The 15,701-nt window shown below is 37.1% G+C and overlaps 1 protein-coding gene across 4 annotated transcripts in view; it reads left to right on the top strand.

The window, feature by feature from the left end:
• The window catches only part of RABGAP1 (RAB GTPase activating protein 1), a 174,271-nt gene that overhangs the window by 43,488 nt on the left and 115,082 nt on the right, over positions 1 to 15,701 (top strand). For 3 of the 4 annotated variants that reach the window (XM_012458174.3, XM_064378169.1, XM_012458173.3), the window contains 4 exons: positions 9,483 to 9,717; positions 10,876 to 11,080; positions 13,930 to 14,104; positions 14,688 to 14,845. In XM_012458174.3, the coding sequence (XP_012313597.1) occupies positions 9,483 to 9,717; positions 10,876 to 11,080; positions 13,930 to 14,104; positions 14,688 to 14,845 (773 nt within the window). The remainder of the gene's footprint in view (positions 1 to 9,482; positions 9,718 to 10,875; positions 11,081 to 13,929; positions 14,105 to 14,687; positions 14,846 to 15,701) is intronic. The other variant, XM_012458175.2, reaches the window with a different exon arrangement.

Here is a 15,701-nt window from a genome sequence, read left to right as displayed (position 1 = left end):
TTAAATGAGATCGTTCTGTAAAAAATACATGATACAATGCCTGAAATATACGTAAGTGCCCAATAATGTTATCGAAACCTAATAACAATTCTATAAGATAGGTATTAACACCCTCATTTTAGAGATTAGACAGTTGTGGCTCCCAGATATTAATTTGCTCTCAGTTACAGAGTTAATGTGAGTGCAGTGTCCCAAAGCCAGATCTGTCTCACTTAGGAGCCCAAGTATGGCTACTAAGTTCAATTGCATAGGCTTCACACAGAACAGTTCTAGTGAGAGCCGTTCAAATAATCTATGCTGTGAATGGTGCCTCTTGGAGTTGTGCCACAAAACAGCTCTGAGCCCATTTCTTTTATTTAGTACCACCCTGCTATGTAGGCAGAATTATAAATAAATGATTCATCACACAGTCTCCCTCCCTTTAGACATTTATGTCATATGTTTACAGTAGCTGCTAAATGCTAAATTGGCCTCTTTATGCTGATTGTTTTCCTTGGTAATTCAGGACTGTTTCCTAAAGAACTGTTTCTTCGTTTTAATGTAGATTACATGGAGATAAACGCAAATCTAAACGTAATTCTTAGTATTAGTATTCATAAATATCTGTTTTACTTTTTTTGTCTTCATATTTGTGCTAAATTACATTAGAAGTCATTGTTGGACTTCAAAATAAAGTATATTGTTGTGTTTTGCACTGGGCTTTTGATCTTGCCCAATATTCTTATTGTAAATGTTAGACTTTAATTACACTTGCTCAGAATAATGAAAAATTATGGTATTTGTTTTTGTTTTTGTATTTTAGTAGATAAAGCTAAATTCATTCAGATTTCTCTTGCTACAATTAAACCAAAATTTATGGAATATTAAATATCCAAATAGGCTAAAGTAATAATACTTTGGCTTCTATTCTTTGCATTTTTAACATTCAGTTCAGTAAACGTGTATTTCAGGTGTATTCTTTCCCAGTCACTATCTGAAGCTTTGGGGATATGAAGATAATTTAACAAACAATGTCTGCCCAGTCTGGTTCAAGGGACTCACTAAACAAATATTTTCTAAAACAAGTAGCAATGCTAGAATAAACATGTATGTGAATATTATGGTAGCCCTGAGGAGGGAGTGATTAAATCCTGTCTAGAGGGGTTAAGATCTCCCAGAGGAGGTAACAGAAGTTAAGGTTGGTCTTAAAGAATACACAGGAGGAGAGGATGCTTTCCAGGAAAGGAAACACTCCATGCAAAGTATGGGTGCTTGAAAGTTTATGATGTGTCCTGGGAAAGTTGAGTAGTTTGCTGTGACTAAGTGACTGGAAAGGTAGAATGAGCAGAGTTGTGAAAAGACTTACGAATTTGGGCTTTATCTTTTTGGGCCTTGAGGAACCATGGAAGGATTTAAAAATAAGGCAATGCTTAATCACAGCTAAGATTGGCAATTATAGGCCGGGCGCAGTGGCTCATGCCTGTAATCCCAGCACTTTGGGAGGCCGAGGCAGGTGGATCAAGAGGTCAGGAGATCAAGACCATCCTGGCCAACATGGTGAAACCCCATCTCTACTAAAACAGAAAAGGCTAGCCAGGCATAGTGATGCGCACCTATGGTCCCAGCTACTCAGAAGGCTGTGGCAGGACAATCACTTGAACCCGGGAGGTGAAGGTTGTAGTGAGCCAAGATCACACCTCTGCACTCTAGCCTGGTGACAGAACAAGACTCCGTCTCAAAAAAATAAATAAATAAATAAAGATTGGCAATTACAAGTTGAATGGTGGCCATATATGAAAGAGAGAGAGAAGAAAGGCAGGGAAACCACTAACTTTGCAGTAGGCTTACATAAAATGAAACAGGTTGTACTAAGGTATTAGCTATACAGAGAAGATAGAAGAAGGAAAAAATGGGCAATTTTTTTTAGGATTTGTGAGTTTTATGGGAATGAGAGAAATCAAGGAGGATTGTGATTCTTAATTTGGCCATGGATTGAATGGTAGTGGAACTCATTGATTAAAAAAGGATGCAAGAGAGCCAGGCACAGTGACTCACACCTGTAATCCCAACAGGGAGGCCAAGGTGGGCAGATACTTGAGGCCAGGAGTTTGAGACCAGCCCAGCCAACATGATGAAACCCCATCTCTATTAAAAATACAGAAATTAGCCAGGCGTGATGGCGCACGCCTGCAATCCTGGCTGCTTGGAAGGCTGAAACATGAGAATCACTTGAACCCAGGAGGCGGAGGTTGCAGTGAGCAGAGATTGTGCCACTGTACTACAACCTGGGTGACAGAGCGAGACTCTGTGCCCCCCTCCCAAAAAAAATAATAAAAGGATGCAGGAAGAGGATCAGTGGCTTAAATTTTGGAGAGAATAAGTTTGATGTATCCAACTGAAGGTATCTGTCCAGTAGACAGTTGAAGGGGTTGTAGATACAGATTTAGGATTGTTTGTATGTTGTTGGGAGTAGATACCATACAGTGGCACAGGAGAGTCTATAACATAAAGTTAATCCCAAAGACAGAATCCTGGATGAGCACCTTTTATAGAGTAGATAGAAAAAAGGAACAGTTGTGTTCTCAAATTGTGTCTTTTGTGGAAATCATACTTTTTCTATTTTGTTTTAGGTCAGAGTTTTTGGGATAAAATTTACACCAATAAAATGCAACCCTCTTAATTGTATGGTCCTGAGTTTTAACAAATGTAAACTCTCATGTAACGACCAGCACAGTCAAGATGGAGAGTACTTTCATTACTCCCAAAAGTCCCTTTGTGCATCTACTTAGTCATCCCTCTATTCCCCTTCCCAGTCCCTGGTAACCAGTGGTCTGATTTCTGTCCCTGTAGTTTTGCCTTTCCCAGAATGCCAGGTGAATGGAGTCATATCGTATGTAGTCTTTTTGTGTCTGGCTTTTATATAGAATAATGCTTTTGAGATTTGTCCATGTCACTGTGTTTATTTGTAGTTTATTCCTTTTTGTCACTGAGTAGTATTCCATTTTACAGATCTATAACAATCGTTTTGTTTATCCATTCACTAGTGAATAAACATTTGGGTTGTATTCAGTTTTTGGCTATTATGAATAATGCATTAACATTTGCAGCCAGGCATTGGTGGCTCATTCTTGTAATCTCAGCAACTTGGGAGGCTGAGACGGGAAGATCATGGAGCCCAGAATTTTGAGGCTGTCGTGAGCTATGATTGTGCCACTGTACGGTAGCCTGGTCAGTACAGCAAGACCCTGTCTCTAAAAAAAATAATTTGCAAACAGGTTTTTGTATAGACATATGTTTTTATTTTTCTTGGGTAAATACTTAAGAGTGAGTCATATGGTAAGTGTAATGTTTAACCTTATAAAACTTTATAAAAAATGGCTAATGTGACTAGACCATTCTGTATTCCCACCAGCAATATACGAGAGTTTTCTAGTTGCTCCTCATCCTTGCCAACCCTTCCTATTGTCAGAGTTGTTTTGAATTTTAGTCATTCTCTTTATTTTATTTTATTTTATTTGAACCAGGGTCTTGCTCTGTTGCCCATGCTGGAGTGCAGTGGTGCAAAAAATCTCACTGCAGCTTCAACCTCCTGGATTCAAGTGATCGTCCCACCTCAGCCTCTTGAGTAGCTGGGACCAAAATGTGTGCCACTATGCCTGGCTAATTTTTAAAATTTTTGTAGAGTTGGGGTCTCACCATGTTGCCCAGGCTAGTCTCGAACTCCTAAACACAGGCAGTCACCGGCCTCAGCCTCCTAAAGTGCTGGGATTATAGGCATGAACCACACCCAGACTATAGTCATTCTTATAGGGGTATAGAGGCATCCTATTATAGTTTCTATTTCCCTGATGGCTAGTGATATTTTCTTTTTATGTGCTTATTTGCCATGTAGGTATCTTTGGTGAAATGCCCTTTTTAATTGGGCGGTTTGTTTTCTTCTTAAGAGTTCTTTATATATTCTGGATATAAGTCTTTTATCACATATATGACTTGCAAATATTTTCTCCAAGTCTGGCTTATCTTTTCATTCTCTTGAGGGTTTTTTTGAGTAGAACTTTTAAATTTTAATAAAGTTTATGTTCTCAAGTTTTTCTTTTCTTTTTTTTTTTTTTTTGCATTTTAGGTTTTGGGGTACATGTGGAGAACATGCAAGATTGTTGCATAGGTGCATAAGTTTTTCTTTTATGGTTCATACTTTTTGTGTTCTAAGAAATCTCTATAAATCACAAAGATTTATATTTTGTTCTGTATGCTTTATAGTTTTAGGGCACACTTAGGTTTGTAATCCCTTTTGAGTTAATTTTTTGTATATGATATGAACTATTGAGATTCATGTTCTTGCATATGGATGTCAGATTAATTGTTCCAGCTTCATTGTTTTATTCATCACTTTCTCCATTTAATTACCTTGACAGTTTAGTTAAAGATCAATTGGCCATATTTGTGTGCATCTGTTTCTGGACTCTATTCTGTCCCATTGATCTATATATTTGCCTTTTCACTAATACCACATATCTTCATGACTTTACCTGAAACTACATTTATTTTAGAGATGATTGTGGTATCTGTTAGCAATGCTATTGACAGCAAGGAAGAGAAAGCCCTACTAAGAGTGGGTTTATTTTTCTGCTGTAAGAAGAAGTCTGGAGATAAGCAGTTGCTAGTTTGTTTAACCTGTTCATCCATACCAGGGTTCAACAAACTATAGCCTGCTGGTCTAATCTGGCCTGCCACTTTGTTTTTGTAAATAAAGTGTAATTGGAACATAGCCACATTAGTTTGTTTACACATTGTTTATGGCCACTTTCATGCCATAAAGTCAGAGTTGAGTAGCTGCAAGAGAGACTATATATAAGGCCTACAAAGCCTAAAATATTTATTATCTAGCCCTTTAGAGAAAACATTTCTTAACTTCTGATCTATACCATTAAGGGCCCAATTTCTTTTATCCACTCATTCATTTTTGGCTCACTGACTCTTTTTTAAGACAAGGGATCTCCTTATGTTGCCCAGGCTGGCCTCAAGTGATCCTTCCCCACTGCCTCCTGAGAAGCTGGGACTGCAAGCACACGCCACTGTGCTTGGCTTGACTTACTGACATTTCGTTCTGTGTCACCTCATTGTCATAGTACATCCACCATGGTTCCATATTCATGTTCTAAGGCAAGAAGAAGAGGCAAAGGGGATGACACTAGTCATGCTTGTTTATTTTACTGGGAAAAGCAACAGTCTTCTAGAAGCTTCCCAGCCAATTTCTGTTTACATCTCAAAGGCTAAATTTATGTTATATGGTAAACTATAGCTGTAAGGGAAGCTGGAAACTAAATACTCACTTTTCTAGCCTCTCTAGTGGAGGTAGGCATGTGCCAAAAATAACAATTATTTGCTATTAGTCCTTTTATCATGATGAACTGTTCATATTAGAAAATAAATGAACTGTGTAAGTTCCTAGTCCTGTGATTCTCAAACTTTGTTACATGTGAACATCTCATGGAGTGCAAAATATAGATTCTTGGGGCCCATGCACAGAGGTTTTCTTGGGTGGAGTCAAGGGATTTGCATTTTCAAAAAGTACCAGAGATCATTTTGATGCCTATGTGGACCCTCTGGTAAATACTGTGTTGGCATTTTAATTTGGGATTTTGTTCTGAGGCAGTGTTTCTCAATCCTGGTTGTGTATCAGAATCATATGTGGAGGTTCCTTTTTCTTTTCTTTTCTATTCTTTGCTATTCTATTCTTTCTTTTCTGAGATGGAGTCTTGCTCTGTCGCCCAGGCTGGAGTGCAGTGGTGCGATCTTGGGTTCAAGCCCCCGGGTTCACGCAATTCTCCTGCCTCTGCCTCCTGAGTAGCTGGGACTGCAGGTGCATGCCACAATGCCTGGCTGATTTTTATATTTTTTAGTGGAAATGGAGTTTCACCATGTTGGCTAGACTGGTCTTGAACTCCTGGCCTCAAGTGATCTGCCTGCCTCAGTCTCCCCAAGTGCTGAGATTACAGGTTTGAGCCACCACCACACCCAGCCAAAAAATAACTTTTTAAAGCAGAACTTCTGAAAAAAGATTACTGTGTATTAATGTTGACTATGTGACGGATACCATGCTATGTATTACATGCTTTTGTTCGTTTCATGCTCCCTAGTAATACTGGTAGTTTTGTTGGATAGTCATGGTCAAAAATCATTAATCTAAGACTGTTTCTCAGAGTGTAGTTCCCAGGCTAGCAGCATCACTATGTTCTGGGGATTTTTTAGAAATTCAAATTATTAAGCATTACGCAGACTTACTTAACTGGAAACTCAGATAGGGCCCAATGGTCTGTTTCAGCAAGCTCTCCTGGTGATTCTGATGCATGTCAAAGTTTCAGAACTTTGAAAGACACTGCCGAATGTTTTCCAGCTTGGTTTAGATAAAATTAGTTGACTGCCTTAAACCTAAAAAAGAACTTAATTGATTAAAGTACATAGTAGGCCTGGTGTGGTGGCTCACGCCTTTAATCCTAGCACTTTGGAAGGCTGAAGTGGGAGGATCACTTGAGGTCAGGAGTACAAGACCAGCCTGGCCAACATGGTGAAACGCCATCTCTACTAAAAATGCGAAAATTACTTGGGCATGTTGGCGCGCGCCTGTAGTCCCAGCTACTTGAGAGGCTGAGGCAAAAGAACCGTCTGAACCCAGGAGACAGAGGTTACAGTAAGCCCAGATCATGCCACTGCACTCTAGCCTGGGCAACAGACAGAGCGAGACTCTATCTCAAAACAAAAAAAAAGTATGGGTACTGTACTGTCATAGGTAGTAATTTGGAATTGGATTCAACGTTTACGAGTGATCTAACATAATTGTTGCATATTGTATTTGATAAAACTATCCAAGGCATTTGTTAGGTTACTATTTTTAAACGACTCTTAATAATCAGCTGTTTTGTGTGTGTACATTTTTTTTTTTTTTTGAGACGGAGTCTCACTCTGTTGCCAGGCTGGAGTACAGTGGCACAGTCTTGGCTCACTGCAACCTCCACCTCCCAGGTTCAAGCAGTTCTCCTGCCTCAGCCTCCAGAGTAGCTGGGACTACAGGTGTGCGCCACCACACCCAGCTAATTTTTGTATTTTTTAGTAGAGATGGGGTTTCACCATGTTGACCAGGATGGTCTCGATCTCTTTACCTAATGATCTGCCCACCTCGGCCTCCCAAAGTGCTGGGATTACTACAGGCATGAGCCACCGCACCTGACCACTTCTTCCTAGTTTTTAAGGAAGAGTTAAGGACATTGAAGAGAGTTCTTATGTTTATAAAATTTATAAAGTAGGGAAAAATGCAAGATAAACATGTATAAACACAAGACAAATGTATAAACATGTTTTGTTTCAGGGTTAGCTACATTTCTGTGATTGGTAAATTTATTACAACATAGGCAGCCTATCCCAACAGAAGACTTTGGTTAATTCATGCCAAAGAGCAAAACAGTACTTCATAGCATGTAATATGTCTTTATTCAATTCCAGTTTCATTCCCACTTGTAATTACTAATTGCTTCAACAGGGAATCTAGTATCTTCTCTCATCTGTTTTTGGGAAGCTATATCACTCTACTCCTATATGTTATTTCTTCCTACCCTTGTAAAAGTTAGTTTAGGTTCATTTGGGCTGTCTTTTATTTACTTCAGGTAATACAGTATTTCTTCTCCAGTTTTGAAAAACTAAGAGGCTAATTGAATCTAAGCTTTAGTTTGATTTTTAGGTGCTTTAAAAACTTTTTAAGCTGGGCGTGGTGGCATTGCTTATATTCACAATTACTCAGGAGGCTGATAAGGGAGGACTACTTGAGCCCAGGAGTTCAAGTCCACCCTGGGCAACACAGCAATATGGTGTCTCTTCTCAAAAAAAAGTTTTTGAGACAGGGTTTTGCTCTGTCAACCAGGCTGAAGTGCTGTGCTGTGATCTCAGTAACTATAGCCTAAATTTCCCAGGCTCCAGCGATCCTCCCACCTCAGTCTCCCAGTAGCTGGAACCACAGGCACGTGCTACCATGCACAGCTGATTTTTGTATTTTTGGTAGAGAGAGGGTTTTTCACCATGGTGCTCAGGCTGGTCTTGAACTCTTGTGGTCAAGCAGTCTGCCCACCTCAGCCTCCTAAAGGGCTGGAATTATAGGTGTGAGCCACTGTGGCCAGCCAAAAAAAAAAACAAAAAACTTTTTAAAGCAGAACTTCTGAAAAAAAAAAATTCAGTTGCACTTGTGTATGTGTAGAATCTGATTTAACAAAGGGTTAAAATTACTTGGCCCACTTGTACTTCCATTAGGAGTAACTCCAAACATAAAATGAAATTCACAGAAACAGAGGTTGTCATTGAAGCCAAGAAAGAGGTCTTTATTTCTAAGGCAAAAGTAGTTGAAGTGTTGGAATTTTCTTGGGAAAATGTCAGCAGAAAACACTTGTCTTTTTCTCAGTCATAATTTGAAGCACAAGAGACTTGAAGTTTATAGAATTATAAAAACCTGAATCAATAAAAAAGTTTGAATTGGATTTCTTGGTAGCCCAGAGGTTCCCACCTCTGTTATTGGAATTTTGCTTTCTAGCCTCTTCGTTAATTTTCCTAGGGTAAACTTCATTCTCTGTAACATTCTCAAAGCCCTGCCCAATTTAACTTTCTTTTAGGTTTTAGTCAGAAAGCCTCCTAAGTCAACTCCCTCTTTTTTCCCATGACTTTCTTTTTCTAACTTAATTCTTCTGTTAATTTTTTTAGTATTTCTTAAGTAAGCACTTAGTGACAATACTGGGTTATGTCACCTGTGGTTTTTCTTGGCATTGGGCCATGTCCACTTGATTTTACACTTACTTGCTTCCTTGTTGAGGAACTAATAATAACCCATCATGACTCTATGCAATTACTTGATATTATTGAAATAGAGTGCTTTTATTCCTCAGGAGTATTTTATACATTTATGTCAGCTTTACTCAAGTATTTTAGAACTTTAAGAACCTGTTCATATCATATAAGTCTTCCTCAGAAATACAAGAAACTTGTATATGGCAGGAGTGGTAAAACATATGTGAAAATGTATTGCCAAATATGTATGTTTCTGTTGATATCTTTTGGAAGCAAGCACATTTTTCCTTTTTTTTCTTATGGCTATAGGAGGCACTAAGATGTTCTTTTTAAAAGCATTATTTCTCATCAGACAAATAAAATTACAAATCTCTTAATTATTGTTAGTTTAGGAACAGTAAAAGACTTTCATAACATTGGCAGACTATCACATATATTTCTGGATATTAGTCTCAAGTTCACCATGTACTTTTTCATAAAAAACTATATAAATTGAGAGAGCAGCTGCGGCCTTATTTGTTGCAGATCTTGATTTATTCTATTTTTTAAAAAAACATTCAGAAGATATCTTTGTATCAAAAGAAATGCTAATGATTTTCTTTAGAATATGAACCCATTTTAATCAATACTGGCCAATCTTTCTCACTTTGCTGATTGCATGTATTTGTGACCCTTAGATTGTAGGGAATGGAAGTGAACAGCAGCTGCAAAAAGAGCTAGCAGATGTACTGATGGATCCTCCAATGGACGACCAGCCAGGGGAAAAGGAGCTTGTGAAAAGGTCACAACTGGATGGTGAAGGAGATGGGCCTCTTTCTAATCAGCTCTCCGCTTCATCCACCATTAACCCTGTGCCATTAGTAGGGCTCCAAAAACCAGAGATGAGCCTGCCAGTGAAACCTGGACAAGGAGGTTAGGATTGCTGCATTGCTTGCATAACTGAAGGTTATTGTTTTTAATATGTGAGTGTCCACCCTGTACTAGGTTTTATTTAGAACAGGCAAAACCATTGTCTACATTCTCTAGAATCTCCAAATTCTAAATCTAGGGGAATGTGAAAGGAGTAAATATGTGTACCATTCTTATTTAAATGTATTTCAGTGGTACTCAAAGAGAAAACATGGTTAAAGGACACAAAGGGAGACTTTTTTAAAAATTTCCCCAGAGTGCTTAAAGATTTTTCAAAGAAAGAAAGAATGTAAGTACAATATTAGAGAAATAGAGGTATAATTCTGGGTGAACATACGTTTTGCTCCAGACCTGAATAGCTCTATGGGAGCAGTTGCCAAGTTGAAAAAGGAAGACTAGAACATGGGACAGAACGACATAGCATGAGAGGAGAAGGACAGCTTAAAGCCTCATTTGGAAAAGCAGATGTTAAAACTATAGATGTTATTGGAAAAGGAAAGCCAAGGGGATTGAGAGAACGTAATGAAGTTGCTAAGATGATGAATGAGAGAAATAATTGTAAGAGTGCAAGTTAGAAAGATGACAATCATAGGAGTTTTCAGAGTGAAAAAATACTAAATATATATTTAACCTGAATGTATGTTATAAAGTCAAAACAAATTGGAAGAGGCAGAAAAGTGAATCAAATCTGAATCTGATTGAGACTGACTCTAATAGCACTATAGTTTGAGCATCCATTGTCCAAAATGCTTGGGACCAGAAGTGTTTCAGATTTCAGATTTTTTTTTGGATTTTGGAATATGCATATTGTTGCCTGCTGAGCACCCCAAGTCCAGTAACTCGAAATCTGAAATGCCCCAAATAGTATTTCTTTTAAGGGTCATATAGGTGCTCAAAAGGTTTTGAAATTTGAAGCATTTCATGTTTCAGATTTTTGAATTTAGGATACTCAGCATGTACCTGCAAATCTTGGTGTTTCCGACAGAGTTCTAGTGTGAGATTTCTGGCTTTCACGGGCATTTCTTTTAGGGTATGACAGATATTATTTCATTAATACTTAATTTTAGACCCTAATTATTACTTGCAGATGTTTACTTGCTAATCATATCAACAAAATATCAAAGTGAAAATAATCACTTCCTTATTCTTTGTTTCTTTCAGATTCTGAAGTTTCAAGTCCTTTCACACCAGTGGCCGATGAAGACAGCGTAGTTTTCAGTAAACTAACTTATTTAGGCTGTGCCTCGGTAAATGCCCCCAGGAGTGAAGTGGAAGCCTTAAGGATGATGTCCATCTTAAGAAGCCAATGTCAGATTTCACTAGATGTTACCCTTTCAGTGCCGAATGTATCTGAAGGAATTGTGAGGTGAGACTGGTTTATTGAAATCTTTTAATATTTACATGATGTCTATGACCTGTTGCATTAGAAAGAAGCAATAGTGACTAAAAAAGATATTAATCATTATTTTACTTGTGTAATGTTTCATTTACCTAGCACTTATGTCTTCCGAGCACTGTGACCTTTGTGAAAAATGGTTATTCATTTGTAATAGTTTTTCATACTTTTTCCAATCATGTGTAGCACATTAGACATTTAATGTAATGTTTTGGGGATAAATGAAATATATTGACATGAGTCAGCCTGAAAGATTGTATTTTCCATGTTCCCTCAATGAAAATACAAGCTTGACACCTTAGTTCAAAATGGAGTTTCATGCTGAGTTTCAAAGTTACAAGAATTTATTAGTAAATATTAACTATGCCAGTATACCTCTTAATTTTTAAGATGAGAAAACTGGCCAGGTGCAGTGGTACATGCCTATAATCCCTGCACTTTGGGAGGCCAAGACAGGTTGATCACTTAAGTTCAGGAGTTCAAAACCAGCCTGGGCAACATGGTGAAACTCTGTGTTTACAAAACATACAAAAATTAGCCACTCATGGTCGCACGTACCTGTAGTCCCAGCTACTTGGAAGGCTGAAATGGGAGGATCATCTGAGCCTGGGAATTTAAGGATGCAGTGAGCTGTGATTATGCTACTTCACTACAGACTGGGTAACAAAGTGAGACCCTGTCTGAACAAAACAAAATGAAAAAAAGCTCAGAAAACTAAGGCACAGAGAAGCCTCTAGAAATGGCTATGTATACTAATAGAACAAATAACAATTGCAGATAGCTAATCAGATATCTATATCAATCAGCTAAATAAACAGTTTCTCAATAGTCAGATGAGTGCAGCTAAAATAACTTTTTTTCCTGTTACCAAAAAATATGCTTATTTAAAAAAAAAACTACCACATAAAATAGTCTTAATTCTACTCTCCCACTAATAAATACAATTAACATCTTGGCTTATTAAGATCTTCTTTGCATATTGGCATGTGTATATGTCTGTGTATGTATGAATATAACTGCATATATACATACATAATTATACAACTCTCAACTTTTTTTTTAACAACGGTGGAATTGTACATACCATCTTATACTTAGTTTTATGTCATAAACCTGTTTTCATGCCAGTAAATATGATTAAAAATTTTAATTTATGATTACACATGAATGGTTTATACATAAATAACTCATCTCTTACACTAGACATTTTAAGATTTTTTTCCTTTCAAAGAAAAAAGCATGAACAATAATAGCTAATTTTAATTATATGGGAGTATCAGGGATTTATGAATAGGAATCTTTGAGCTCAATCTTTGTAGTGTTCTACTGATTTCCTTAGGTTAAATTTCTAGAAGTAAACTTACTGAGTTTGTCCATTTTTGTTGCTTCTGATAACATTGGCACTAGCCATCTAGAAATATTGATCCAGTTTATACTTTTATCGGTAGAATATAGAGTATCCGTTTCTCAGAAGTATTTTTGGACTTTCATGGTAACAGAGTAGTAGCTTTTGATTGTAGTGAAATAAATAATCTGTATATGTAATTTTTTTCCCTTAAGTATTTAAATAACTATTTCGCAGAGTCACAAACTGTATTTATTAATGATAAACTATTAATAAAATTTGTTTAGCACTCATTTTTCTATGTTTCTTATTCAATATTCATTCCTCTAACTGAAGTTATACTTCTGTATTTTTTAATTCTATAAAAGAAGTTAGAAAACTAGTCTGTCTTACCCCACATTTTCAGAGTTTTCATGAAAGTGCTTTCAAACCTGCATTAGATGCCCTTCCTAGTTATTTCCATGATGAGCAGGGCCCTTCAGGCTTTCCCCATTAATGTCGCTGGTCACTTAGTGTTGAAATTACATAGTTTCTTTTTAAACCTTTCATAGTTGTTCCTTAGTGCCCTGAACAGAGTCTGGAATGTTGTAGGTATTACATAAATATTTGTTGAATAAGTAGATTTTTGAATGAATGCTATTCCTTTGATTTTTTTTATTGAGTGGCATCTTTTTGATTTTATTCATGATTTTTTTGAGGAGTTAGCATTTTGTATAAACTCTGCCCTTATTTTCTGTGAGTCAAAAAAAAGCTTGTTTCAGTCTGAGAAAAAAAAGTCAGTTTTTTTGGTTTTTATTTTTTTGAAAACAGATTAGGTCATTTTTAAAGGAGATAGTTAGAAGCACAGCTTTGCCTAGAGCGATGGTGGCTCAAGCCTGTAATCCCAGCACTTTGGGAGGCCAATGTGGGCGGATCACCTGAGGTCAGGAAATTTGAGTCCAACCTGGCTAACATGGTGAAACCCCGTCTCTACTAAAAAAATTAGGCGGGCGTGGTGGCACGTGCCTGTAATCCCAGCTACTCCGGAGGCCAAGGCAGGAGAATCACTTGAACCTGGGAGGTGGAGGTTGCAGTGAACCATTGCGCTCCAGTCTGGGCAACATGAGCAAAACTCCATCTCAAAAAAAAAAAAAAAGAAAAGAAAAAGAAGCACAGCTTTAGTGATATATTTTGGTAGTTTAATTTATATATTAACCATCTCGTTATTTTTTTGCAGACTATATAAGAAACGTGCTCATTGATAATGTTTATACCTTTCTGTTTGCCTCCCTAAAACATGATACCGTATAGTTTTTAGTACCATGGAATTATGTAATCAGTAGCTTCAGGAAGCCACGTACTATTAAAATTTAAGATTAATATCCACATACCAAATATATGATCTTCTTACTAGAAAGAATTAGTCTTACATCTTAATATGAATGTGGTGCAAATTGTTCATAATTCCTCTAATCATCTCTTTGTCTCTGAACAGACTCTTAGATCCTCAGACAAACACTGAAATAGCAAACTACCCTATCTACAAAATCCTCTTCTGTGTCAGAGGGCATGATGGAACTCCTGAAAGTGACTGTTTTGCTTTTACTGAAAGTCATTACAATGCAGAGCTTTTCAGAATACACGTCTTCCGGTGTGAAATACAAGAAGCTGTAAGTCCTCAGGAGAAAACTGTCTGCAAATGAAACTTCATCAGTGCCCTCACTAGGTTGAAATGATTATGGTATTTATTATGGTCACTCATAAGCCAAATGAAATTCTCTGCTAGTGTTTTAGTGATTCTAGCCTGATGGGCCGAAATATAAATTAACTAAAAATTTAATTAACCAGAATCTTGTTGTTACTACTAAGAATGTCAGAGAAGACCTGTTGGCTACTTTTGATTGAGTTAAGTAGGCATTCTGGTTCTAACATTGACAGATTTTCAAACCATTCTTTTAAATCAAAACTCGTTAGGACTGTTTTCATTATAATATCTATAGATAGTTTCTAACAATGAAGGAAATTATTTTTTAGTTGGATTTCTAGTGCTTACAGCCATTTCTTTTTTAAAACCCTTTGGCCATTTTTAGTGTTGCTTGCTTTATAGGCCTAACAAATTAGGTAATTTATGAAAAGAAATAAGTGGGGTAAAGATAATTATTGTTCTCCAAAGTACGTAACCTTCCAGCCTTAATTTAAAAAGTATTTTATATCTTTCAATAACAGCCCATTTCCTAACATGTCTGGTTGTAGGTAAGCCGGATACTTTACAGCTTTGCCACTGCCTTCCGCCGTTCTGCCAAGCAGACCCCACTTTCAGCCACTGCTGCACCCCAGACTCCTGACAGTGATATCTTTACCTTCTCTGTGTCTTTAGAAATAAAAGAAGATGATGGTAAAGGTTATTTTAGGTAGGGAATTTTATTTTATTCATTTTCTTGAGTTTCTATTACCATGCTGTGGTTCAGGGAAAATTCTAGGTCAGATTATAACTTCCATACCATAAAATAATTGCTTTTAAAGGGAGGGCTTTTAAAAAATGTGGGTGATAAAGGAAAATAAATACGCAGATTTAACAGAGGCAAGGTGTGAAGAATTTTAAAGCAATTTAAAAAAATTGTCACGTGGGGAACATGTTACTACCTTCTTTTAGTCAGATCCTAAGTGGCTAACTGCTCATAAAAATATCACCAAAGCTTAGTCATCTGGATTTGTAGCTGTATTTGTTTTGCTGATTGTATTTGCTTGTTTTAGTTGGTTGATTTACTTGTATCAATAATCTAAAAATCTTAAGGCTTTTGAAATCAAGTTTTCCCAGTAAAGTTACCTGCATAGGTTGGAAGGGGAGAAATAAGATCTGTGAAGTCTATATCTTCCGTAGGGTTGAAAGTGACTGATTTAATGATAATCCGTTGAGTGGTGGAAAGAACCATGGAATAGAGGTCAAAACTTAGCTTTAGTTTAATTATGGTTACTATTAACAATGTCCCTTTTCCAAGTTTCTTTATATGTGGCAGTGGTTTCCTCATTTATTAAATGAGGGGGCTAGACTCTAAAATTCTTTATAATTTTAAAATTTTATGGTTGCATGATGATTTTATTTTTATGTTTTTTATTTTTTTTGAGATGGAGTCTCGTTCTGTCACCCTGACTGGAGTACAGTGGCGTGATCTCGGCTCACTACAACCTCTGACTCCTGGGTTCAAGCAATTCTCTTGCCTCAGCCTCCTGAGTAGCTGGGACTATAGGCATGGACTATCACTCCTG

This window comes from Aotus nancymaae, unplaced genomic scaffold (assembly GCF_030222135.1).
Source record: "Aotus nancymaae isolate 86718 unplaced genomic scaffold, 86718_ANA_hifiasm-v0.15.2.pri h1tg000003l, whole genome shotgun sequence".
In the NCBI taxonomy this organism is placed as follows: Eukaryota; Metazoa; Chordata; class Mammalia; order Primates; family Aotidae; genus Aotus; species Aotus nancymaae.
Note: the sequence above shows the minus strand (reverse complement) of the source record. Positions and strands in the feature narration are given on the sequence as shown.